The sequence below is a fragment of the Zalophus californianus genome, chromosome 14 (genome assembly GCF_009762305.2).
Source record: "Zalophus californianus isolate mZalCal1 chromosome 14, mZalCal1.pri.v2, whole genome shotgun sequence".
In the NCBI taxonomy this organism is placed as follows: domain Eukaryota; kingdom Metazoa; phylum Chordata; class Mammalia; order Carnivora; family Otariidae; genus Zalophus; species Zalophus californianus.
Window position 1 is genome coordinate 46,948,142 of NC_045608.1, and position 27,937 is coordinate 46,976,078.

General features: G+C 36.6%; 1 protein-coding gene across 3 annotated transcripts; it reads left to right on the forward strand.

The window, feature by feature from the left end:
* The first annotated feature begins 131 nt into the window (after positions 1 to 131).
* Positions 132 to 27,908, forward strand: IMPACT (impact RWD domain protein). Of its 3 annotated transcripts, none has more exons than XM_027576576.1 (11): positions 132 to 292; positions 1,383 to 1,511; positions 2,466 to 2,518; positions 3,887 to 3,949; positions 12,826 to 12,911; positions 14,846 to 14,968; positions 17,030 to 17,127; positions 19,198 to 19,271; positions 22,357 to 22,447; positions 24,258 to 24,392; positions 25,899 to 27,908. In XM_027576576.1, exons 1-11 carry the CDS (start codon positions 257 to 259, stop codon positions 25,920 to 25,922), a joined length of 912 nt encoding a protein of 303 aa, XP_027432377.1. In that variant the 5' UTR covers positions 132 to 256; the 3' UTR covers positions 25,923 to 27,908. The 3 variants fall into 3 exon arrangements, with proteins under 3 accessions (XP_027432377.1, XP_027432378.1, XP_027432376.1); XM_027576577.1 differs by having other exon boundaries at positions 133 to 292; positions 17,075 to 17,127; positions 25,318 to 27,908; XM_027576575.1 differs by having other exon boundaries at positions 136 to 292; positions 25,318 to 27,908.
* Positions 27,909 to 27,937: the final 29 nt, after the last annotated feature.

Here is a 27,937-nt window from a genome sequence, read left to right on the forward strand (position 1 = left end):
GGACGGCTTCCCCGGGCGCCGCCAAGGGGCGGGCAGAGTGCCGGCGCGAGACCGGGGGAGGGAGCCCCGGGTGCCTAGAGCCCCTCTCATCACCTGGCCCACAGCCCGGAAGCAGATGCGGGTGGCGCGGCGCGGCCCGGGTTGCGGTTCCGGGTCGCACCGCGCCGCAGCCCGGGCTCCGCTCGCCGCCGCAGCGCCCCGCCCCCACGCTCCGGACCTGGGCTGGCGGCGGCTGCTCGGCCGCTCCCGGGGCCACATGGCTGAGGGGGACGCAGGGAGCGACCAGAGGCAGGTGAGGGCCCGGCGGGGCGCCGACCTCCAGGCTGGGCTCGGCGTCGCCTCGCCGCCCTGGGCCTCTTCCGCTGAGGGGCCCTCTGCCCGGGCCGTCCCCGTTCCCGCCGGCACCGTTCGGGCCGCCGGGCGCTCAGTTTGCTGCACTGCGTTCCATTTTATCTGCGCTTGTTCGCCGATCGCCGTCCGACCGGCCTCTCCCGAGGCTTCGGCAGGCTCGGCCCGCCTCGGACGGTGTCATCGTCAACCACCAGCACGCGACTGAGCAGCACCGGGCCCGAGACAGAAGTCCGGGTTCAGCTTTCTGCCCTGTCGCCGCTGGGTCACCTAGGACAAGCTACTTATGCTGGTTTCTGCCTTTGCAAAATGGGCAATGATAACACAGACCCTGGAATTCCTTGAGGGCCCCCTAGGTCTTACTCCTCTTGATACTGAGCTTTCCCCCGTGCGTGGCTCTTATGGGTGCTCTTAAAGCTTTTCCTGCTGGGTTGTGAGGACAAAATGAGATGATACAAAGTTGCATACTTTGCTTCCCATTTTCACCTTTAGATACTATTATTTTCCTTTTTTAACCCCAAACCAAAAGAATGATTTCTGAAATGTTTTTAGGGTTTGATTACCAAAAAAACAACAGAACAACCACCCAGCCCTGTGCCCTAATCCAAAACAAAACAAAACAAAACAAAAACTGAAGGAGATACTGAGTGGGAATATAGGGCTAGTAGGCAGCAACGCTACTGGGGAGTGGGAGTGAGGATTACCTGCTGGAAAAGGTGAAGCAGAGAATATGTGTTTATCTTTCCACTTGTAAGTCTTGCTATAGGGCACGGGAGTGCATATATATTTGGCTCAGTGGCGGCCAAAAGCACAGTGATGGAATAGCAAGGCTGGTAAGTCGTTGCTGTAGTATCCGGCAACCACCCATAGAGTAGAACACGGTGACCCGCTGCTAAGACCGTTTGGCAGTGTTCTTTCAGGGATCCTTCATCCAGGCTAGTGATGTTAAATGCAAATACTTTATAAAAGAGGAAAGAAAACTCAGGCTTTTAGGGCATGTACCTTCATTGACTTGTCCTCCCATCAACTTTCAGAATGAGGAAATTGAAGCAATGGCAGCTATCTATGGCGAGGAATGGTGTGTCATTGATGACTGTGCCAAAATATTTTGTATTAGAATTAGCGACGATATAGATGACCCCAAGTGGACACTTTGCTTGCAGGTATTTTTTTCCCCTTCTCTATAGCCATTTTCCAGTTACAACATGGACTCTATATGATTGACTAATACTGTATTCCTCTAAGTGACTATTGTGTGATTTCTAAATTGTCTTTTTTTGTTGTTGGCTTTTGTTAATGGTTGATTGTCTAAGCATATGGGTAATTAAATCTCTGATCACTCCCAAGACATGCTTCAATTGATAGTCTCAATCTTTCCTATCCCAGTTATTTTAATTATTTGTAATGTACAGTGACAGGCTTGAGCTTCACTTCCTTTCATTGTCCTGTCCATTTAATAGGAGAGGGTCTAAACCTGGAAAGATGGCTAAATTTAAGAGGAGGAATAGGTTAGTAATTTAAAAGGCTTCATAAAGTAGGTACTTATTTCTTTATTAACTGAGAATCAGTTGTGGTTAAGATAAATAAGTGACAAGATAAGTGTGGCTTTCTGTATTAATATTTATTCTTTGATGACTGCATATACTTTCAACATAAAAGTTTCTGCCAGTGTTTGTTTTTATAATAATACTGATTTGAGAACAAGTGTGTATGTATTTAATGTGTTTAACAGTATTTAATAGGATTTTGGGGAGTATTTCTTCAGAAAATGCTCTAATGCCACTCTATTCATTTGGGGTTAGGGTATAATGCCCTGATTTCCGTTTTCTTTTCCTTTCATCTTTCTGCTCCCCACCCTTGTTTTCTAACTTTCATTGCTTGTATGCTTTCACTGCAAATAATGTGCTCTTTCTTAGAAAAATTGGCATCATTAACAACATATTTAATGTGTAGGTATAAATATGAGGAGGGCATTCTCTCCTGAGATTGAACAAAACAATGGTTTTGTTTTTTTAGTTTCACAAGTAAGAAATTTGTCCAGTGACTAACTTTATAAATACTGTTATTTTTGAGCCATGATGAAATATAAACAGATTTGTTTTTAAACTGCTTTACAGGTGATGCTACCAAATGAATACCCAGGAACAGCTCCACCTATTTATCAACTGAAGTAAGCTCATTTATATTTTTATAAAAAAGATTGTACTTTTTAAAGACTATTTCTCTATCCTGTATATTGTGTTTATATAAAATACCTTCCTTATCAAAATATATATAGAAATTTAGAACACCTTCTGGACTTGGTATAGAGCATTTAAATAAAAAATTATATAAAAACACATTGCAGAATGTACTCAGTATCACAGGGTTAAGATAAGAGAGAATCACAGGGTTCACAGGGATAAAATCACTACTGATTGTCTTTAGAGACAGGGAGAGAAATCTTTAGACAACCTGGTAATCTAGACTTTCTCCTAACCTGGTTCTGCTGACCTAGCCACAGTTTCTGGACATGCCTCTGCCTAAGACTGCTTGCCTTCCGGGAATTGCCCATGGTGCTTCTCCCTGCCCCTTGTTGTGGAAGAACCAGCTTCTTAGGAGCCCAAGTTTAATCTTAATGAGTCATGACCTGTTGATTGCAAGTAATCTTTGATCAGCTTTGCCCACTTGGCCTATTAAGATGTATAAACTTGTGTGAACAGAATTCCATTAAATCTCAATTAATTGAAATCTTTACCTACCAGTGGAATAATTTCTTGTGTTTTAAAACAGCAATAAAATTTGCTATTAATAATGGTTCTGTAATTTTTAATTTTTATTTATTGGAAATGATAAATATAATTTTAGAATGCTTGTAAACATAAATTCCCTCTTCAGGAAAAGTTAATATATATTTTTACAGTCATGTGGCAACCACTATCTTTGTTAAAGTTGTTTTTGAGACACTATTTTTTTTAAGATTTTTAAATTAATTATTTGTCAGAATGAGAGAGAGTGAGAAAGCATAAGCAGGGGGAGCAGCAAGCAGAGGGAGAAGCAGACTCCCCGCTGAGCAAGGAGCCCAATGCAGGACTTGATCCTAGGACCCTGGGATCATGACCTAAGCTGAAGGCAGTCACTTAACTGATCCACCCAGGTGCCCCTTGAGACACTATTTAGAAAAAATTGGGAACTCCTGACAGTGTAGCAAATATTGTGAATCTGGAAATTTGGTTTCTGGAACTTGTTCTGCCACTCATGTAAACCTGGACAGCTTTGTGATATCCAATGAACTCACCTCTGTTTTTTAAAACCATTTTTATTTGAATAATATTGGGGTTGTCTTTATCATGTTTCCTAGAAGGACAAAATGAGTTAATGCCAATGAAAGCATTTTGGAGCTGTATAGATTTGTACAATAGAGCTAATAATTATGTATTTTAATGAAAATAGATAATTTTTAAAAGTTAAATAATTTATAATTTAATCAGTAATTTCTGTTTGAGATACAAACACAATCCTTGAATAGTCTTCTTCATTGTGTTTTATTTAATCTTAGTGCTCCTTGGCTTAAAGGGCAAGAACGTGCAGATTTATCAAATAGCCTTGAGGAAATATATATGTAAGTAACAGGTGATTAAAAAAAATTCTATTTGTGATTTTATTGTGGGCTTTTGTTGTAACTGTAATATGTTAAGGCCTTTTCTAAACTTTTTGTTAAACTGCATTTCCATTAACAAAAAGGATGCATTTTTAAGAGTCCTTGTAAGTTTGCTTATATAATATAATTTTATGTAGACATTTGATATGACTTCTACTTAAATACAAAAATACAGTAATAATTCAGAACTGATAGCTATAAAAACACCAGATTGTGAAAGTAAACTCAGAGATACTGCTCATGTTTTGGTATTTTCACAGGCTGTGTTGAATGAAACTGGTTATAGCAGAATCTTGTATTAGGTCATAAGAATGGGAGTCCCCTGTTGATATACTGTATTTTTCACTCTTTCATTCAATCAACAAATACTACATGGCAGGCACTGTACTAGGTCCTGGGTATACGTAGTTAGCAAAAACAGAAATGGTCCCTCTTTTGTGGCATTTTGAATTTATTGGTGGGAGAGAGATTACTCATAACATCGTAAAATGAATATAAAACTGCTGCTCTGATTAGCTTTGTAAAAGAAAGATATTAATACACAGTACTAACTGAGTTTGAAACAAGACCTGATCTAGTCTAGGAAGTCAGGGATGGCTTGTTTGACTTTAGAGCTGGGTTGGTGAGGGGAAGATAACTGGTGAAAGGCACACCATGTGCAAAGGCTCTATGTCAAGGAGCTTGGCTCATTTCAAGACACAAAGACTGGTGGTATGAAGTGGGAAGAGGAGGGGAGAAAAAGGAGCATGGTGAGAAAATGACCTGGTGAGATGAGCAGGGGCGGTCATGCGCAGTCTTGTAGGCCATGTTAAGGATCGTTGTCTTTGTCCTAAGACCCGAGGGAAGCAGAGGTTTCTAAGTGGCATGACGCCATGATAAAATTCTCATTTAGAAAACACCATTCTTTTTCTTTGTGGAGACCTGATTGGAAGGGAGCAAAAATAGACATGTGGGGTGTTGGTTAGGAGGCTAACGCAGTAGTCAAGAGAAGATGACTGTGATTTGAATTAATTATTGTGAGATATATTTTTATTATGTTAGTCACCATATAGTACATCATTAGTTTTTGATGTAGTGTTCCACGATTCATTGTTTGTGTAGAACACCCAGTGCTCCACGCAGAACGTGCCCTGCTTAATACCCATCATCGTGCTATTCCATCCCCCATCCCCCCTAAAACCCTCAGTTTGTTTCTCAGAGTCCATAGTCTCTCATGGTTCGTCTCCCCCTCCGATTTTCCCCCCTCCATTCTTCCCTTCCTATCTTCTTTTTTTTTTTTTAACATATAATGTATTATTTGTTTCAGAGGTATTATGACATATATTAATTTAGTAAAATAAATAATGTTCTGGAATATCAGTTTTACTGTAATCCAGGAACTGGTAAAGATTGTCTTATATGTTCTAAGTGGCCACCCCATTTGTTACAGTGAGAGGACCCCCTTTGTATCTCTGGGATCTCAGCCAGGTTTCTTTTCCTCCCAAAATATTTAATTAAAATATGATAAGTCTTTATGGAATTGATTTCTGTTTATTCCCTCCTAGAGGAATTGTGGTCTTCCTTGAGTCCCCAGTTTTACACTTGACTCTGAAGGTAACCAAGAACTGGACATATCAATAAAGGATGACCCCATTTAGAGATTCCTGCACATATAAGTATTATTTATTTCCTCAAGTAAATGTTTTCTGATAACTTTCTCTAACTTTAGTGGTCACTCCAACTTTTATGCCCCCAACAAACTGCTTTCTTTAATCCTTCATTTATGCTTATTTACCAGTTTATCTCTCCCCTTAGAGTAGAGTAGGATAAATATACTGCAACTTTGTTCACCAATGATGTTGTAATTATACATCTTGTCATTTTTTTTTTAAGTTTTTTTTTTTTTTAATTTTTATTTGACAGAGAGAGATAGGAACACAAGCAGGGGGAGTGGGAGAGGGAGAAGCAGGCTTCCCACTGAGCAGGGAGCCCAGTGCGGGGCTCAATCCCAGGACCCTGGGATCATTACCTGAGCTGAAGGCAGACACTTAACAACTGAGCCACCCAGGCGCCCCTTTTATGGTCATTTTTTAGTTCTTATCTTACTTGACGTCTGGAACTTTTGCTGGTGTTGAAGTTCCTCTTTCTTGAAAATCTTCTCTTATTTGGGTTCTATCATGTTAATCATATTCATCAGTTAGATTTTTCTTCTACCTATGCACAATGTCATGTATTCAGAAATGGTTTCCCATCTGCCTTTTTTTTTTTATCCAAAAAGCTCCCCTTTTACCAAGAGATACCCTCCCATAGTACACAACCAACTTACTGTTTTCCCTAACTAGTTCAGTTGAGCTATTTGAGAATTAGGAAAGGTCAGAAATGACAGTTTGTTCAACAGAAGAATATGACTTATACTGTCTTGCTTTACTAAAAGTGCTTGAATAACCCCTCTCCAATGGCATTATTTGCACACGTGATCTAAATAAAAATACACACTTTATTTTTTTTAATTTTTATTTATTTATTTATTTATTTTTAAAGATTTTATTTACAGGGAGCCTGATGCAGGACTTGATTCCAGGACCCTGAGATCATGACCGGAGCTGAAGGCAGACACTTAACCAACTGAGCCACCCAGGCGCCCTAAACACTTTAAAAGTTTTTGTGACAGCCTTTAATATTTTTTCCATAATTCCAGCAGGGGGCAGCAAATTGAAAAATATTATTGGTCTTTGAAAATGAAACATGAGGTAAATGTATGAATATAGTTCTTAACGTTTATAGTCTCATTATATTCTAAATACTGTAACACTGTCAAGATTTTCATATTAGCATCATTTTGTATGCAAAATTTGATTTTTGCCTAGACAAGCAGATGAACTATGCTTTGTTTCCTCTTAGGTAGGAAAGGAAGAAGTCAGAAAACTAGCAGTTTTTCCAGTAAGCATTTATATTAGCATCATTTTGTATGTAAAATTTGATTTTTGCCTAGACAAGCAGGTGAAATATGGTTTTTTCCTCTTAGGTAGGAAAGGAAGAAGTCAGAAAACTAAGGTTTTCCAGTAAGCATTTATTGAGTATCTCTTATATGCTGACACTCTGTTAGGAGTTTGAAATTTAAAAATAAAGATAAATGTGTACCCATACAATACAATGACCTAATTATTGAGAGGTTTGAACCAAGTGCTGTAGTAGCATTTTTTTAGAGGTCTTAGCAACAAACTATCTCTGGGCATGTGGATGAGGTTGGAAAGGAGGGTTCCACTGTGAAGGAGACCTTTGAGCATGGTGTGTGCCAGGTAATCAAATGGGGAGAGGTTCTCTGGTAGAATGAACGGCATAGGCAAAGTAATGTGGGTGTGAAGCAACCTGGCATCTTTAGAGTTGAGCAAATAGTTTAAGATGCCAGCTATATAAATTAGGTAGTGATAAGAAGAAAGAACCTGCAAGTTGGGAAAGAAGTTCGGGCATTACCTTGTAGGCTCTAGGCATTTTACACCGGGGAGTGATGTAATTAGTTTTGTACAGCAATGTGAGAGATGGGCTGTGAGGGGTTTTGAGGGAAGGGCCACCACAGGAAGAGTGAGTCAGTAACTCAGGAGGGAGATGGTGGAGGCCTTTTTATGAAGGCAACAAGAAGGTGGATGGAGAAAAATGGTCAGTAAAGAAATACTGAAGAATATAAGCTAGGATTTGGTCATTGATTAGATGTAGATTAATTGGCTTATCATACCTTGTTTTTAGTGATATATTTTGTATGGATATTTTGAATATATGAAAATAAGTATGTTAAAGCAAAAGGTAAATGACATTTTAAAATACCTAGAACATCATAATAATTGCTGTTGTTTAGGAGAAAAGGAAATGGATTAACTTTTTTTTTTGTAGCATAGATTTTCCTCGCTATCTAAGAGTGGAGCATTCCTATGAACCCTTTCAAATGCCAAAATGGCATAAAGTAAAGAGTATCCCTCACTTTCTGAATGTTCAAGTTACACCACATCACTTTTATGAAAGACCTACTTTTGGTATAATAATGGCTGTTCTCGTAAAAGTGAAAATCCTCTTCAGGTTTCTTTTGGTTAGTGAAAACAGCTACCAATGTAGGTCTTTTGGAAAAGTGCAATGGCATAACACAAACTTTTGGTAAGTGGGGGAATACCTGCATCTCTCGCTTGCTCACTCTATCTATTACGTTTTCTTTATCCATTCATCTATCAGTGGACAGTTGGGCTGTTTCCATAATTTGGCTATTGTAAATAATGCTGCTATAAACATAGGGGTGCAGGTATCCCTCTGAATTAGTGTTTTTGTATTTTTTTGGTAAATACCCAGTAGTGTGATTACTGGATCATAGGGTAATTCTGTTAAATTTTTGAGGAACCTCCGTACTGTTTTCCAGAGCGGCTGCACCAGTTTGCATTCCCACCAACAGCACGGAAGGGTCCCTTTTTCTCCACATTCTCACCAACACTTGTTTCTTGTATTGTTGATTTTAGCCATTTTGACTTGTGAGGTAGTAATCTCATTGTAGTTTTGATTTGCATTTTCCTGATACTGAGTGATGTTGAACATCTTTTCATGTGTCTGTTGGCCATCTGGATGTCTTCTTTGGAGAAATGTCTGTTCACGTCTTTTCCCATTTTTAAATTAGATTATTTATTTTTGGGGTGTTGAGTTTTGTAAGTTCTTAATATATTTTAGATAGTAACCCTTTATCAGATACGTTATTTGCAAATATTTTCTCCCATTTCATAGGTTGCCTTTTAGTTTTGTTGACTATTTCTTCTGCTGTACAGAAGCTTTTTATTTTGATTTTAGCCCCAGGAGTTTATTTTTGCTTTTGTTTCCCTTGCCAGGAGAAAGTTTTAAATTTAATTCCAGTGTAGTTAACATACAATGTTATATTAGTTTCAGATATACAATACAGTGATTGAACAGTTCCATATATTACTCAGTGTTCATCAAGATAAGCGTACTCTTAATCCCCTTCACCTGTTTCACTCATCCCTCCACCCATCTCCCCTCTAGTAACCATCTGTTTGTTCTTTATAGTTAAGAGACTTTATTGATTTCTGTTTTTTTCTCCTTGTTCATTTATTTTGTTTCTTAAATTCCACATATGAGTGAAATCATATGGTATTTATCTTTCTCTAACTGGCTTCTTTTGCTTAGCATTATACTACCTAGATCCATCCATGTTATTGCAAACAGCAAGATTTCATTCTTTTTTATGGCTAAATAATATTCCATTTTATATGTGAACCACATTTTCTTTATCCATTCATCTATTGATGGACACATCTGTTGTTTCCATAGTTTGGCTCTTGTAAATGATGCTGCAGTAAACATAGGGTGCATATATCCTTTCCAATTAGTGTTCTCATATTCTTTGGGTGAATACCCAGTAGTGTGATTCCTGGATTGTAGGGTAGTTCTATTTTTAATTTTTTGAGGAAGCTCCATACTGTTTTGCACAGTGGCTGCACCAGTTTGCATTCCCATCAGCAGCAGAATTTATTAAGGGCTAGGATGAGGATGTGGTTAATCAGTGAGCTGTGTAAGCACAGAAAGTTATTTCTTGAGTTTGCAAATGTGTTTCTCCGTGATTAGGCCATCTGTGTTTGCTAATTGTTGCTCATCAGAAGTTAGGCTCCTCCAATCCCACAGAGACTGGGAGAAAGGATGCCGTCTTCCTTAATTCAAAAGGATGGTTCCCAGGTGCTTGAGAAAGACATTCCTAGGTTGTAAAACTGACAAGAGTCTTCTAAAAATATGTCCATATATTCCTAAGGAGCAAGAAAAGAATTTATGACGACAAGTTTTCTAAAGAAAATGCACTGAGAAAGGGGAAATCAGGGCCTGGAGTCAGAAGTTCTGCCAATCTGAAGTTTAGCCAAGCTGAGGTTAAAGCTGTCTTGGTCAGGCTTCTAGAATCAGTTTTTGAAGTAATGTGACCTCTTTAAATCTGTTTTTTCATCTCTAAAATAAGGATGATAAAATAATATTGTTGTGAGGATTAAATGACATTATCTGTGCAATGTACATTAGTACCATGTAATAGCAACTCCTATTTTTGTTGTTATTAAAAGAATCATCTCATCCAATTTTGTCATTTTGAAAATGAGATGATGAGAACTCAGACAGATTGAATGATTTGTCTAAGGTCACACAACTTAGTGTATTTTAGTGAGTAGCTTTATCCTTAAATCAACAAGTATAAATATTAGAAAATTAAGATACAAAAGTAAGAGCCACAAGTAAAGGTAGAGCCACAAGTAACTTGACTTTGTTTTGCTCATTCTGGATTGGCTAATAGCCATTTAAGTATAGTCACTCACAAAATATCTCTATGAAAATCAGTTTTTAATCCAAGGTGGTCTTTCATTCAATTTGACACAAATTTTGTTCCAGACATTTTCTGTTTAGCTACTTTACCATGATATAATTTCATAAATAAAAGCTTAGCATCTCCCTCTATAATGAGTGGTTTTTAAATTTTGTGCCCAAGTCCTTAGGATTCAGCAGACTTCCTCCAGGACCAGTTGGGGGTGGGGTGTGAGGGAGATAGGCACAGGAAGGAGGACTCTCAGCTTTTGTCTGTTTTAGTTTGTTTCTGATTTTGTGAGAGATTTCATTACAGCGATGGCAAAAGTTTGAAAACCATCAAATCCTCATGGATAGTTAAAAATCTCAGAACAAACAGAAAACACAAATACAGCAATAACAACAACAAACAAAACAAAACAAAAAACCCCACCATTAGTGATGGAATTTGGGATTCCAAGGGAAAGAGTCATTTTCATTTTCCTCAGGAAACCTTTCACACCCACAGCAACTTCCTTCCACTGGATTTCAGTAAGTCTTGTTAAATGCTAGGGAAGAAGGAAGCATTCAGTAGCTGATGTTGGGCAGAAGTGCTATTGTACATTCTTCTGCAGGAAGCCATGGGCCAGTGGAGAGGAGATTTGGGAGTTAAGGTTTAATTTCTTCTTTATTATTTGGAAAAGTTACTTATTGTGAAAATTCTTCCAAGGTGTTTTCACAACCTCTCCAACAATTAATCTGATTTTGAATATATATTCAGAGGGATGATTTTCCTGGCTCAAAGGGTGGCATGAGGATTAAGTGAGATAACAAAGTGTTTTCTCTTTGTCTTCTGTATAGTAGGTGTCCACACTAGATAAACACTATATACTAGTATTACTATTTTTGGGGTGGTTGTGGGCAGAATTCAATAGAATGAGATTAGGAAATGGAGAGAATTACATACAAAAACATAAATTTATAAGGGTAATGATCACAAACACTGAGGCGAGGGACCTCATTTTCTCTTTGACTACCATACCCGCAGGGCTCGTGTGGAGATGAGGCCCTTGAAGATCTGTTGAGTGAATTAAGATTTCCTTCAAGAGAAACTGCCTCTGTAAAGTAACATGAGATGCTCTAAGTCTCTATTTTATAGATGAGGAAACAGACTCAGAGTTCAAGTGGCTTGCTTGCTGATGGTCACAGCTGCTGGATAGGAGAGTAATATGCAGTGGGCAAGCTGAGCTTTGGACTAAGTCCGCATTCACATCTGGCTCTGGGCTTGCTAACTGCTTCTAAGATTGTCTTAGATAAGTTAATTGATCTCTCTAGGTTTGTCTTCTCATTTGTACAATGGGGAAATAATGCCTGCTTCATTAGATAATCATGAGCATAAAATGTGTTGACACGTATAATGAACTTTGTGCTTTGTATGTACTCAATACTTTTCTCTGTCTATACCTCTGCATTTTTCATTGAGAAGAGAGGATAGAAGTGGGAATTGTTTAAAAGAAATTCAACTAACATTTTCAGATTTTTAAGACCTTTCCAGTTGACTTTTCCTCTCTCTAAGAATCTTAGGTTACCAGAGCACTTGGGGGATTGTTTAGCGCTAAGGAGTTATGGGTGAGATGAGGAGGATTTGAGGGTACAGAATTATTTGAGAACAATATTTTTTTCTTCTGTATGCTTGTTTTGAAAGTTTCCTTTGGTGAGTACTGATAAGTAGCATGATGAAGAGAGGTAGTGTTGGTTTCAAGGGGAACTTTCAGAGGAAAAAGGTAAGGTGTTGTTATGAAGTAGTATGGTGATTATTTAAACACACATAATGGAAACTTACCTAGAATTAGTGTCATTCCTTAAAGAGTAGACACCTGGGGACTTTATTACTGTTGTCATCATTTAACATAATTCTCTGGACGTGAACCACGACATGTTCTTTTTCTCACTGACCCTTTGAGATGGATTTAATTTATCTGAGATAGACATTTGGAACTAAAATGAATCAATTTGGGCAACAGTATTTTGTCAAAAACAAAATGTGAATATAATATTGTTAGTTGTCTTTTAAGTCTTCTAAATTTGTTCTCTGAGGCAGTTCCTCCAATGCTTTGCATTCTTCTTTGCGGAAATAGTTATACCAAATGATAAATGTGCCAGATAAGTGGTTTGAAGTTGTTTAAAAAGTTTAAAAAAGCAAAGCAGTGATATCAATATTGCAACTGTATCTGCTGACAGAAGCTAAATCACATTTACATCTATCTACTTCATCCAATTCAAGTTCAGAAATTTTCTTGCCCTTCTTTGGTTGCAACTCTCCAGCTTATTTTAAGTAAGCAATGTTAATTTTGGAGCCAGTTGGAATTTTTAATGCTGTTGATATGAATAATCTGTATTAAATACCCCACAAATATGTTTTTATAAGTTCTTTTTTAAAAGGCATGGCTAAATTGCATGTAATTTCTTTGATTGTGAATATGTCTGTATTTTCTTGAATTTGAGAAGGAATTTTTTTTAAATAACAAATTTTTCCCCTGAATTTTGTTTAGACAGAATATTGGTGAAAGCATTCTTTACCTGTGGGTGGAAAAAATAAGAGATGTTCTAATACAAAAATCTCAGATGACAGAACCAGGTAGGATTGAAAAATATTATTAATGCTCTTTTAACTTAATAGTAATTAAATTTCCATGTAGATATTGTAAGTGAAATTTTTAATGAAAATCTGTTCTGTTTTATGGTTTAAATGTGATAAAATACAAGTTTCTCTGGAAAGTTCATTTACTCATGTAATTATGGTTATTTCATTCTATATGGTTTTAGGCTCTTTGGTTTCATATTATATCCTTACAGAAATAGATTTTATGGTTAAAGAATTTGGGTCTAAAATTTCTGCTTTCTTTGGCTATTAAGGTAAAGTGAACCATGTAACATTCTTCATGAATTACTGGAGTACATCAATTAGACATTAGCTTCAAATGAGTGAAGTGTCTATAGAAAAAGACCTTTGGAAAATACACTGAACTGATATTTAGAATATAAAAATTTACTTTGAAAATGTATTTTTAAATTGAGATATAATTCACATGCCATAATTATTCATCCTTTAAAAATGTATAATTCAGTAGTTTTTAGTATATTCCAAAGTTGTACACCCATTACTACTATCTAATTTCAAGACATTTGAAAACCAATATTTTGCCCTATTGTTCTTTCATTGAATCATCATATGACAATGTGGAAATTTCTAATATTTTATTGTTACCACTGATAGAATTGTTTTCAATCTGAGAAAGAGATTTTTTAAAAACAAACCAATTGTTTAGGACTCCCTTAGCAAAATCAGTATACATTTAAAGTTGATAGAGGTATATACTTATTCAGAGCATTTAACTTTTCTATAGAAGCAGATTTTTTATTGCTTCCATTAACATCTAAGAGATAAATGGTAAGAAGATGTTCTGTCCATGTGACAATCTTTTTTGAAGTATTTTCCTTAACTTTGATGATTCATGTTCTGATTTTGTAGCATTTCAGGGCACTGATAGGAAAAGTAGTCTCAAAACAGAATTGATTTTTGCCAATCTACCATTCTAGAGTGTAGGATAATTGCAAAAATGGAATGTATACCAGTAAAAATTTAGGACTCCAAAAAGCTTGGGATCACTCAACTCTCAGGAAATTTTAAAAATTATAGATACTAAAAATAATATTTTTCCCTTTTTCATCTATAGCCACAATATAGTTTAGCCACTCTCCAAATTTTAGAGTTATTGATTTTTGTTGTATACTTTATAATTATACTTCTTAGAAATTTTGTTTGGAATTTTTCTTATCAAAATTGTTTTTGTAGACTTCATGCTAAAATGGAGGGTTTTGTAGTTCTGAAGAACTAATAAGGCTGCAAGCTAGTGATCAAGATATCTCATGAGAATTTTCCACTCCAGGGCACCCACTTGATACGTAATTTATTTTGATTTTACTGTTAATCTTCAATACAAATTTATTATTTTGTATCTTTTTTCTGCTCTAGAAATACTAAATTTTAAAGTGATTAAATGCAACTATTTACAATTTTTAAAAATTCTGAACTAATTTTAGACTTACAGAAAAGTTACAAAAAGTTTCTTCTTTCCCTCACTGAATTGGAATTATGTTGTGAGGAACAGATGTCTTTTCTCTGTTTATTTTTTTGATTATTTATTTATATCAGTATGAACTCATGTGTATTATTTTATTCTGTGGGTTAAAATTCCATACTATCATTATTTTGTTGCTCAAATTATTCTAGGTTTCACCTTTAGGATCTCGTTCAGGTAAACACCTATATTCTTTTTATAAGCTTACCACTCCTTTTTTTTTTTTTTTGAGCATTTCTTTACTCCCTGGAATCGTAAGATGTTCCAGGCTCATCTTTTCTTTCCCTTGCTCCAACCTTGGAATCAGCTACTTCTCATAAAAGTCTTGTTCCTTCTATTGAAGAATGGTATTTAGAGATCAAGACCAACAAGTTTTTAGGTAGAATTCCTTACTCTTAGAGTTCACTGATAATACCTCATATCCACATAGGCCCCGATGTAAAGAAGAAAACTGAAGAGGAAGATGTAGAATGTGAAGATGATCTCATTTTAGCATGTCAACCAGAAACTCCCGCTAAAGCATTGGATTTTGATATCAGTGAAAATCGAACAGGTATAATGTTACTAACTAGTTTCTTTTGAGGAGAGTGGGATAGCAGTATTATGTATTGTTTTTTGAAATGGTATAGAAATGTAGTAAACTCTCACATGTTAAGAAATAGTTATTAATTTGCAGAGAATTATTTTTTTCCTGCCTGCTGGCCATTTTGGTGTTTGCTGGGTCTGTCAGAATGGTGAGGAAAAAGGAAATTTCTCCCTCTCTCCACCCTTTTTTTGGTGTGTGTGTGACTTTCTAGAGTTTTGAATTAATGATGGGAGAAACTGAAACTAAGAAAAGCTGTGTTAATGTTTTCAATTCACATTCTGTTTTTATTTCTATTTTGAAATCCTCAGCTGTCTCCTGATGTTGCAGAGTTAAATTTTAGTCTGTGCTCACAAATATAAACATAATAATTGAAAGTGCAACCACTGAATCAAAGCCAGTAAAATGCCTTTAAAATTTTAGTTTTTGCTTAAGCAAATTTGTTCCATAATCTAGTAGTATTCAGCTTATGAATAGATTGATGTGATAAATCAGCTCTATGTTGTGATCAGACAGTATCTTCCATTTTAGTATCTTAAAATTTTGAATAATAGCATCAGTTTTCTCAAGTCTTTTACAAAAACATGATAGACCAGAGGAAACGTTCATTCTCTTTGAAGGTAAGGAGTTTCCTATGCATTATACAGTAGATTTTAATTAATTAATTTTTAATTTTTTTTTTAAAGATTTTATTTATTTGTGAGAAAGAGAGCGAGCATGAGCAGGGGGCGGGGCAGAAGGAGAAGCAGACTCTCCGCTAAGCAGAGGGACAGGGAGCAGAGGAACAGGGAGCCCAGTGCGGGGCCCACTCCATCCTAAAACCCTGAGATCACCACCTGAGCCGAGGGCAGGCGCTTAACCAGCTGAGCCACCCAGGCGCCCCTACACAGGAGCTTTTAAACAATACTGTGAAGTTTTAAAGTTCTTGCATGATATTTCAGGACTAGCAAGGGGATACACAAGAGGAAGAGTGGGGGAGAAGACCCAGGACTCCTACTCCTACTTTAGTCTCACGTTTTATTCATGTATATATTTGTGGATTTGTCATAAGATTTCTTTTGGGAAACAGGATCCACTATTAAAAGAATAAGAGTGAAAATCGTAGTCACAATAAATAGTATCTGGTTCCTGTTGACCTCAGTACTTCCCTAGCAGAGTGGTCACAGTTTGTTTCAAGAAGAGGGCACTCTCAGAAGAAAGGCAAAATCGTGCATAAACCTGGTTTCTTGTCCTAGTCCTGCCACAAACAAATGCAGTGAGTTTGGACAAGTTGTTTAAAGCTGTCAAGGAATATTTTTACAAGTATTGGTTGAAGTAGTTCATTAATTGTAAGGCAAGCTGACTTGGTAAGATTAAACAGATCAGTGAATAGAAGTAGGAAACCATTTCAGTTCTTTTTCCTGAATAACTTTAGATCCTGAATGAGACAGATGTAGCAGCCAGAGTGGTTGGTAAATTAGTGGTTCTTAAACTTGTTTAAGAAGCAGAATAACTCAAAATCATGATACTCCTTAGAATACCAATTTAGTATATCCTTGAAATATTCAATCCTATGAAGTAGGAACAGTTCTATTAGTAGAAGATGTTACATTACAGCTATACAAAATAAAGTCCTAGGTTTCCCAACCCAGAAGTCCATTAACAGAATGGATAAACAAATTATGCTATATTAGCAGCTGACAGTGTTTTTGGTCTCAGGACCTTTTATACTCCTAAAACTTAATTATTGTACAATTTATACTACCGCAACAGCCCAGGATTTCAGTCCTAACCTACCACTGGGTGACCTTGGCAGGTGAAAATCATTTCTAGGTCAGGTAGTCTAATCTTATTTACAATCTCTTTGGAAACTTTTTGCTTAAAATTATAATTTATAATAGCTATTAATGGCGATTGGGGTTGATTTGCCATATAATTTATATCTCTTTCCCAGCTCCTTTCCCCACCCTCTGCCCACACCATTGTCAATTTTTCAGTGTTTGGATGTAGGAATTCTAAAGATAAAAGTAATATAATTCTTTAAATTTATAGAAATAGAAGAATTACCTCCGATTGATCATGGCATTCCTATTACAGACCGAAGAAGTACTTTTCAGGCGCACTTGGCTCCAGTAGTTTGTCCCAAACAGGTAAAGTTACTATGTCCAGCTCACTTTGATATTGTTTTACCCAAGTAATTCAAGTAAATGGTTTTGCAGTAATATCCTTGTTTTTGCTATTGTGTTTAATTTTCATGTAATATAAATTTTTTTTGCTCATTTCCTACCCCCAAATGGGAGATTTGTATTTTTTCTATATGTTACCACTTTCAAAATTATATCTAAATTCTAGTTAGGGCTTAATCCTATAATGGATTTTCAAACAAGAAAAACCCATTGGGTGGAAAATTATGATGCTTAATAGCTTGTTAAAAGGAATTATTTGTCCTGTTGCGTGGGAGTTCTGCAAAACTGAGTGGGTTTCATTGATGCCCAGGGAAGGGGACAGTGGACAGACTGAGATCAGAGTCTTCTTGACCTGAATTCCTTTTCCTTTCTGCCTTCTGACCTTCGGTGACCTGACTCCCACCCAAGGATATCAAATGGGAGACTTTTCATTCACAAACTGTAACAACCTATAAAGTTAAATTAACGACAACAAAAGTGTCATTAATTTAGCATAGGTTTTAATCATTAGTTTCTTCCCTTTGGTCTCTGCAGCTCCTCCTCTAAACTCTTCTAAGCCCCGACCTACAGGGCTACAGTTCTTTGTACCAGGCTACCCTTTTATTCTCTTCTGGTCTCTGGAAGAGGAAATTCTTCTCTGCGTTGACTTGTGGTCAAGATAACAGCTTTTGGTGCAGGCTTCTGGCTCTTTCTCTCAGCAACTCTATTTTGTCCTGGGCTGTTGCCCATAATCTTGTTGCCAGGGTCCTCATTAGACATTCTGTTCTGGATCTGTTCATCCTGGATCCTCTTTCTTTTTCTGATTATAGTCACTTAGAGGATCATAATTTGTGAGAGCTAAAATAAATCTTAGAGGTCGTTGTCTGCTTTATTGATCAGGAATCTGAGAACCTGAAAGATTAAAAAATGATAAACACCAGACTGCATAGTTTCTGATTCAAATTGATCTCCGTGGCTGCAGCTCCGTCTTTCCTACCTCCAGGATTTCTTCTGTATTCTTTGCCTGTTACCTTTCTGAAAGGTCTGGCCGTGTGTCACTATCCCCAACCCCCAGTCTTTGCTTATTTCCATTGTCTACAAGGAAAAACCTGAACTCATTATACAAGGCCCTTTGTGATAGGACCCTAGCTTTATTATTCCTGATACAATGTCTTTTGTCTTCTCATTCAAACTCTAAATAGTTTCTACATAAAACTATTGGTCACTTCCAGAACCTTTCTCTTTTATGTCCCTGGTTGGGTTACCAGATAAAATACAGGATACCTAGTTAAATTGGAATTTCAGATAAACATTATTGTATGGGACATACTAATAATAAAAAAAATTATTTGTGGTTTATCTGAAATTCCAATCTAACTGAGCATCCTTTATGTTTTATTTGCTAAATCTGATAGATTTGCGCACATAGTTTCCTCTGAATGGAATGGTTTCTTCCTGCCCCACCCCTTTCTTCCCTTTTGATGCAAAAGAGATTGCCACTCATCTTTCACGACCTGGCTCATGTTACCGCCTCTACAAACCTTATATGACTCCCAGAGAGAGTTTCAGTCTTACATTTGGAACATGCCATTATTTTGTATCTGTCACATTGGATACATTAAACCTGGCAAATTTTCGGAGCTCATTTTAAAAAATCGTCATATTTACATTTAAAATTTTGTAGATGGGGAAAAAATTTTCATATATAAGTCCCTACGATATGTTTAGTGCTCAAATATTTGTTGATATTTGGTGCTCAAAAATACCAGGTCTGGAGGCCAGCCTGACCTCTCTCCATCAGCTCCAGTAAAGCCTTGCCTGCGCCTTTGAAGAAAAAAAAAATACCAGGTCTGTAATTTTCATACCAATTAAGAGTACCAGTTTTTGCCTCTAAAATGAGAAAACTTTGGAAATGGCTATTTCAGAGTGTAGTGGATTCTTTAAGTCACTATTTCAGTACAACAGTATTTATATCAATATGCTTTAAGATATTTTTCTAGCATTTATTTATAAAACAAAAAGTATACATTATTTTATATTACTGCTGTTTTTAAGGTGAAAATGGTTCTTGCCAAATTGTATGAGAATAAGAAAATAGCTAGTGCCACCCACAACATCTATGCATACCGGTGAGTGATCATCACAATTTTAGGAATGTTCCATTTGTAAAGAATGGGGGAAACTGATGCATGGTTTTTAAAAATAACAACTATTATGTGGGGTTTTTTCCTCTATAAAACGAATGATCATATTTAGAATATTTGGAAGCTGCAGAAAAGAAAAAAAAAGAATTTGGAGGGGAAATCGGCCATTGTCTGCCATTAAATGTAACTGATAATAATTTGTTATATTTTTGATAATGTATCTGTACATTTTCTTTCTCTCTTCTATGCAGTGTTTATTTTTTCAATGCATTACCCTATTATCCTGTTTCTTTCTTAACAAAACCATTTTTCCATGTTGTTATAATTGCTTTATAAACATTGTAATGGCAGTGTAATATTTCTTTGAGGCTCTATACCATTATTTACTTAACCATTTACTTTTTGTTCAGTTTTTCATGTTTTTCACTATTGTAGAAAATAGTCCTGTGAACACCATTTTTATTCGTTTTAGATTATTTACTCAGGATAGGTTCTGGTTACTTCAGATTCTTTTTTGAAATGAAATGGGCGTATAATTTAAAAAGAAGAAAGAATAGATTCCTAGAAGTAGAATTCAAAAAGTATGAACATTTTTGAAACTCTTGATACATACTGCCAAATTTTTTCCAGAGTTTTTCTTTTAAACCAATTTATACTCCCATTAGCAGTAAATTAAGCATGCTTTTCACTATATGCCTTTTAGTTTTGAATACTAAGGTTTTATACAAATCTTTGCTGTTGTGTTAGTAAAGAGAGGAAGGGCATATTTCTAAATATGCAAATTAGTACAGACTTAAAAGAACAGAGTTCAGAACTGAAATGAATCAGAACATAAACATAAGAGATTTAGTGCAAATTTAAAATGTGATTGAGAATATTGGTAAAATCTAGGCTATCTGAAACTCAGGAAACAACAACAAAAAAGATCCATCACTTTGGATAGGTGAGTTTTTAATACTACTAAGTCATATTACTTTAAGTGCCAAAACTTACAAAAGACTATTTGTTATATAATTCCCTACTTACTGGAGTATTGCTGGGCAGAATCTCGATGTTTTCTTTATGGGTTAGGGTCATTAATATAAAAATGAGGGATTAGAGTGTGCTTGCTCTCTGTGATTAGAATGTGCTGTGAAAGTATTAATAGCTGTTCGTTCATGCCATGTGTTTATTGAGTGCCTTCTCTGTGCCAAATGCATTACGAAAGTTAATTCTGATTATTTCGGCAATTCTGCCCCTGTAAAAAGCTTAACTTTTTCAAGATCACATGGTTGTTAAGGGGTAGACCTGAGTTTGATAAACTAATTTCATTTATCTCTAGTTTATGCCTACATGGCTATGTGGCTGCACCTTCAACAATCGCTGGCCATAATATTGATCTTAAATTATCAAAAAATTAGATAATATACCGGATATTCAATTTCAGGCCCCACATTGTGGGGTTTTTAAGTTCTGGTGAGTATTTTTATAGTTTTGCATATTAATAGGTGATGAGCCATCACTTCTCACAAATTTCAGCATGACTACATGTAGCAGCCCATTTACCTCACTCCTTTATAACTGACACCTGGGAATGAAAGAGCTAGCTTGCCAGAATTGTGTGTCACCCAAGAGTAAACAGGCAGTGTGGCGGCTTGAAGGACCCCAGTGGAAATAAAATAAAGGACCTTTATTTGGTAGAAAGACTTTGTGTTGTGTATTTTGAATGCTTAGGATCCTTTTAAGGTGACTTCCTGGTTCTGGGGCTGTGTTCCTGCTTTGGAGTTAAGGGGCACTCTTCAGACTACTGGCACACACAGCTGTGGGATATACTGCATCATTATCTTCCTGGCATGTGAGGAAAAAGTGAAAATGTCTGTGGGATTTCATTTTTTTAAAAACCTAATAGTATTGATTTATAACTAAAATTTTCTTCATTGGTTCCATAAAATTACAGTGTTAGATTATAATTACAGTCCTAATATAAACCAACTGCTGACTCCTTTTTGCCTTAAATTTGCATATCAAATGTCTAGTAGTACTATGTTTTCTTGGAACAAGATCAACTCTAAATAATAACAGAGCCTCGTCATTGTAGGTAGGCTGTAAATATTTATTGAGTGAATGAATGGAAAGATGGACTGAAGGATGAACGAGTGAATGAATGAATATGATTGTTATGCTAAATATCAATATATAATAAATATATGAATATGTTTGTTATAATTGACGTAGGCATATAGATATGGTAGTACCTGGCTTTTTATAGCCCCAGCTGTAAAGATATTTTTGGTGCATCTGCCTCGTCCTAGACGGTGTCATCTGTAGGGGCCTAAGAAATCCACTAGATGGCACGCCTTACCTGGCACTGTTTGCTTTTTATATCTCACGCTTCCTCGCCATGCTTATTCTGCTCCAGTGTAGCCCTACGTTATTATTCCAAATGCAAACTTTCTAGATAATTTAAATAGGTAAATACCATGATTTATCTCTGATACTGATAACCAACCAGGGGAAAAGTTATAGAGAAAATAAATCTTACAATTCTTAGAATGGGGAGGATAGAAAAATGTTCGATGGCTAGAGTAAGATGTGAGGAAAGTATAAAATGTTCATTTATGTTGATTTTATCACCTCCATCTTTTATATACTTTTTGTCTCACTAGCTCTAAGGCTCTTTAAAGACAGGAGTAAGCCACTTATTTCTTGTGTATTGTTTCATGGTGCCTACGATGTATAATGCTTCTCTACAATGGATTCTCAATAAATGTTCTTCAGTGACTGCTCTCTGTAACCTTATAGCTTCAAGGTTAGATGGAGTGTCAGATGTATAAACTCACCTCCCCATAATCATAGCATTTCTGATTTAAAGGAGGCATCCTTGATGCCTAGCCTTCCCAAATACAAACAATGAAACATACTGAATAATGAATCATCAATGAAAATATGTCTAATGTATAGTTCAAGAAGAATTTTTTTTGGGCAAATATGCTGATTTTGGAAGTACATTGACTGCAACAAGTATGAAGGTGTAACTCTTCGTGCAGTATTTTGGGGTTTCAAAGTGTAACACTGTTCTGTGTCTTTCTAGAATATATTGTGAGGATAAACAGACCTTCTTACAGGACTGTGAAGACGATGGGGAGACAGCAGCCGGTGGACGCCTGCTCCATCTCATGGAGGTAAGTGTAAGTTAAACCCTGTTGGTCCTCTGCTCTGAGCCCTAAAACTTTTCAGTGAAACAGAGCTCCATTTAGGAATAAGTACATCCGTTAGGCTATGTAACGTAAAGTGTATTTGGGTTAAGTTTTAAACACTGATTGAGAGAAACTTGTAACCACTTGATATGGGCAGAAAGCACAGGGTTAATAACAAGTGCTGGGCTTTGAAGCCCTGTCTGTCCTAGATGGTAGATTATCTTCAGCTCCGGAAGAGTATCTCTGTTTTGTTTTTTGACAGTGTCCTCCCTCTGTTTCCTCTGTTCTGTCTCTGTGCAATTCCTGTTAGTTGGGTGCTATTGGACCATCCAGATAGACCCAGAATGTTGCTTTTTTTTTTAAGTTGTCCATCTCATCATCTTTTGTTTTAAGACATTTTCTTGCCTGTCTTCCAAGATTTCCATTGAATTTTTAAAAAGGTTTAACAATCATGTATTTAGGTTTTAAGAATTCTTTTTTCTTGGGGCACCTGCCTGGCTCAGTCAGAAAGGCATGCAACTCTTAACCTCAGGGTCATGGGTTCGAGCCCCACATTGGGTGTAGAGATTACTTAAATACGTAAATGTTAAAAAAAAAAAAAGATGATCCCAGGGTCCTGGGATCGAGTCCCGCATCGGGCTCCCTGCTCCTTGGGAGCCTGCTTCTCCCTCTGCCTCTCTCTCTCTCTCTCTCTCTCTCTCTCTGTCTGTCTCTCATGAATAAATAAATAAAATCTTTAAAAAAAATAAAAAAAAATAAATAAAAAAAAGAAAAAAGAGTTCATCTCTGTTTTTCCTTTTTTACAGTGTACTGTTTTGACTTCATGGAGCAGTATCTTCTAAAATTTCTGAGTATGCTAATTAGAGTTTCTTCTTTTTTCTTTTTTAAGATATTCTCTCCCTTAAATTTTTCCTGGTCCATTTTAGTTTGTTTATCTTGTCCTTTCTTTTTCATGCTGCTGGATTTTCTTAATCTGTATGGTGTTCACTGTCCATTATTTTTAAGAATGGCTTGTTTTTTTTCCTAAGGCAGTTGCTGTAGTTTCTTCTATTACTCTTTGTGGAGGTTTGTTTTCTAAACAGGCCATTCGAGGCACCTGGGTGGCTCAGTCGTTAAGTGTCTGCCCTTGGCTCAGGTTATGATCCCAGGGTTCTGGGATCCAGCCCCGCATCGGGCTGTCTGCTAAGTGGGGAGCCTGCTTCTCCCTCTCCCTCTGCCTGCCGCTCTGCCTACTTGTGCTTGCTCTCTCTCTAATAAATAAATAAAATATTTTTTAAAAAATAGGCCATTCCCTTGATAGGAAGGAACTCTGTGTGTGGTTAGGCCTGTAGACTGGTGGGCTTCATGTTAAGAGCAGCATTTGACAGATGTCAAACTGAGGAAGACCTTGCTGGTAGGCACCAGCAATTACTCATGCAGCCCCAGTTCTTTCCAGTGGTTTGTTCAGAAGCAGGTTTTGGTTGTTGTTTGGCTTAGGGGCAAAATCTGCTTAAACTGAGCTATTCTGGTTGAATTCATGAAGAACTAGAACCCTACCTGCATGATCTCCCTTTCACTCTACCCGGTTGCCCCAAAATTTGGAATTTGAGGACACTGTGGAGCAGTTTGATTTGTAAATTCCCTTCTCATTCTAATATTCTATCACCTTCTGACTCTGCTCACTCATGTGGTTCTGCCATTAAAGTCACGGGGAAATGTTATGTGCAGTTTTGTATATGGGTTATTTCATTCTCCTTTAAAACTTGAATTTGTACATGTCTACGTGTGTATCTAATTATGTTTCTGAAAATAACAGATTTTGAATGTGAGAAATGTCATGGTGGTAGTATCACGCTGGTATGGAGGAATCCTACTAGGACCAGATCGCTTTAAACATATCAACAACTGTGCCAGAAACATACTAGTGGAGAGGAACTACACAAATTCACCGGTGAGTGGTTATTGTGATTATATAAGAGTTTCTCACCACTGCCTATGAAAAAAAAAAGACAAAAAATTAAGAATGAATCAAAATGTTTGGGGGCGCCTGGGTGTCTCAGTCAGTTGAGCATCTGCCTTCAGCTCAGGTCATGATCCCAGAGTCCTGGGATCAAGCCCCAGGTCGGGCTCCCTGCTCAGCAGGGAGCCTGCTTCTCTCTCTCCCTCTGCCCCTCCCTCCCACGCACGTGCACTCTCTCTGTAATAAATGAATAAAATCTTCAAAAAAAAAAAAGAATGTGGCGCATTAGAAATACCTTTGGACTAGGAAATGTAGACTTAGGTTCTATTCAGAACAGTGTGACTGGCCCGTTAGTTGTGTGACCTTGGGCAGATCACTTCATCTCTTTGAACCCTAATTTCATAGATTCATACAGAGTTTTATAAAACTCTTAAAGACCAATTAATTTTCACTCCCTAAAATTGAGGCCGGGAGAGGTTGTGTAATTCATGCTACAGTGAACTAGATGTTCTTTAAATGTGTTTAAAATTCTAGCATTCTCTGTTAGTGTCAGAGCACCTTCCCTCTCCCCTGGCATGCACTGGGATGCCTGCCTTTATACTTAAAATAAATTTTTTTGTTTCATATTTTATAGGCATGTTTATTTTATTTAAAGTTTGCTGCCTTCCTTTGGAAAGTGAACAATAGATTAATATCCAAATTATTCAAATGTAAATCTGTTAGATAAGTGTTTTCCTTGACTATCCTTGATTATTTTAGAAATATTGAAATAGACTATAAGTAAAAGTGCTCTATAAAACAGAAAGATGATACATATGGAAGTATTATACATATTCCATATGATTAGACTAAAGTTTCCTAAGCCAGTATCTTCATATAAAAGGGGAGATACTACATTGATTTATGTCTTTTTTAGGAGGAATCATCTAAGGCTTTGGGAAAGAACAAAAAAGTAAGAAAAGACAAGAAGAGGAGTGAACATTAATACCTAAAATTATACGACAGGTTAATTTGCCTATTATTGTTCACAAATTCCACGGTCATCAGGGAATATTGTGCAGAGAGAGGATCCTGGACTGCTCAAGTCAGCCAACCCATTGTGGACACCAGCGTTATCTTTTCTTCTTTGGTTATATCATCTGCCAAAAATAGAGAACTTGTGATATATTCATGTGTATTTCAGGCTGATTCAGAAGAATTAATTTGAACTTAATTGCCACTTCATCTAATTTGAGGAAGGTAACAGTTGCCGAGGGCAGTACCTGAATTAACTGTCCATTTCAGTACATGTCAAGTGCCTTTGTTAGGTGGGGAAGAAATGTCTTGAGAGGAGTATAAATACCTGATATCTTGTCATCGGGATTCTCATTACGTTAAATGAATATTGCCTTTTACTGCTCTTTATGGCTTATTTGGAATTGGAGCTCATTGCAGATTGATCTTGGAGAGTTTCTTCTTGTGATTTTGATTCACAGTAAGTCACCTTTCATTTTATAGGGTTCATCATTGAGTAATGATTAAGCAAAAATCCAGGAGTATCCATCTGCAGTTACATGCTGAAGTGATAATTCATCTGCCATATTTGTTAGCATAAGTGTTATGCTTTGGTTTTTGTTGCATATTGGTGATTGTGAAATTTCAAAATGTGATTTTCTAGCCTCTACTTTTTTTCTTTAATTCTTGTAATGTAAAGCGGTAGATATGGAGTGTCAGTAGTCTTCTCCCACCCCTGAAATGTGTTAGTGTAATAATTCTGTTTTTGGTGTTTTTTTTTTTTTTTTAACATCCTGGAAGTACCTTTCTCGTGATCTTCATTAAGGAATTAGGACGACGCTAGAAGCTCTGCCGCAGTTAATGGGGCATTTATAGAAGGGGATAGAGGTGGGAAAACCACACTGGTGTGGGGCCGGGGCACATCATCAGGTAGTTATGTAAATGTGGTGTACGATTGCATCTGCATTCCAGCCATCTTTCTCAACTCCATGACTTTACGGAGTAAAGGAACAAACGTTTTGATTGGAAAAACAAAGAAAATCCCTTTTTTTTTTCATCTTACCAGATCTTCCTTTACATCAGTATTTTATGTTCCTTCTTTCATCTGTAAGTTATGCCCTTTGCCTGAAGGCATCGAGACAATACACTTATCTTTGAGATATAACAGTAAGTTATTAGCTGTTCCCCTTTAGATATGATTGCAGATAGTTATTGAAAGTTAATTGACTGCAGATTTGCCCGAGATTCTCTTCCAAGGGGAGGGAATAGAAGTTCGGAGGCAACTTGGAATGGTGCTTGCGTCATGGAGAGCATCACAGAAGAGCGGACTCAGACAGATATTCTTTTTTTGTTCCCTTGATGTCTTGCCTTTAAAAGACCCAACATCCTTATTTGGTATTTTTAATAAAAATCTAGTAAATGGCTTTACGCTAGGATGGTTTCTGAGAAATAAAATCCAAGTCATATTTGTTGTAAATATGCCTAATGTTGCCAGTGATCAGGAGTAATCAGAGGATCTCCTAAATATATTTAGAACACTTACCTCAGATTCCATGAAAAGTTATGTTCTATGTTATTAACTGTTGAATAAAGAAGTTGAAGACCATTAATTAACATTAAAGTAATTTCACAATTTTGGCATGTCTAACCTGTGAAAGAAGATATAAAACAGGAAGAATTTGGTGCTGCAGAAAAATTGAGTTAGTTATTCTATAACACCAAATTTGAATTTCTTTCTTGCTATTTCATCTCACGGTTACTTAGGGCTTTATATGGAAGACCCTTATATCTATGATCTCATTTTCCCTTATTTAAAAAAATCTTATTTTTCCTTCTTTCTACAAAATTATTAGCCACATTTTCCTGTCCAAAAAACCTAATCTCCTTTGCCCAAAGGCAGTTAGCTAGTAGGAAGAGATCCCAAAGTCTCCAATTCTGGAATCTGAGTTATTTATACTCAACCATTATAGACCCCCAACTAATGATAGCATCTTTTTCTCTATTTAAAATTTCTCTCTATTAGAGGATTTTCAGATTCTCCAAACAATAATTTTCTATAGCCAGATCTATGCTGTGGCATATTTTATAGTATATTGTATTAGTTAAAAATATTCTCCATATGCCAGTATGTAAGAAAGTAGCATCTACTTTTTAAGTGGGAAAAGCAGTATGATTTGGAGGTATGTATCATGAAACAGAGTCTATTTGAAAAGAATTATATCAAGCTAATCACACCCAAGAAAGACTAGCATGAAGCAGATACTGTTTGGAGGGCAGGTGAAATTTACGGGAAAATTGTATAATCACTTCTAAGTCTACTATCTAGAGATAACCATTAACATTTGCTATGTACATCCTTCTATTTTTTTCCTATGCATGATTTTGTATATATGGCTATTTTTCTTTCCATAAAATGGTATTAAACTGTATATACTGTTTTGTATTCTGCATATTTCATATAGAAGTATATTGTTAACATTTTCCCATGTCAATAAATATTCTTCTATGGCTTAATTTCTTATGGCTACATTGTATTCTGTCTT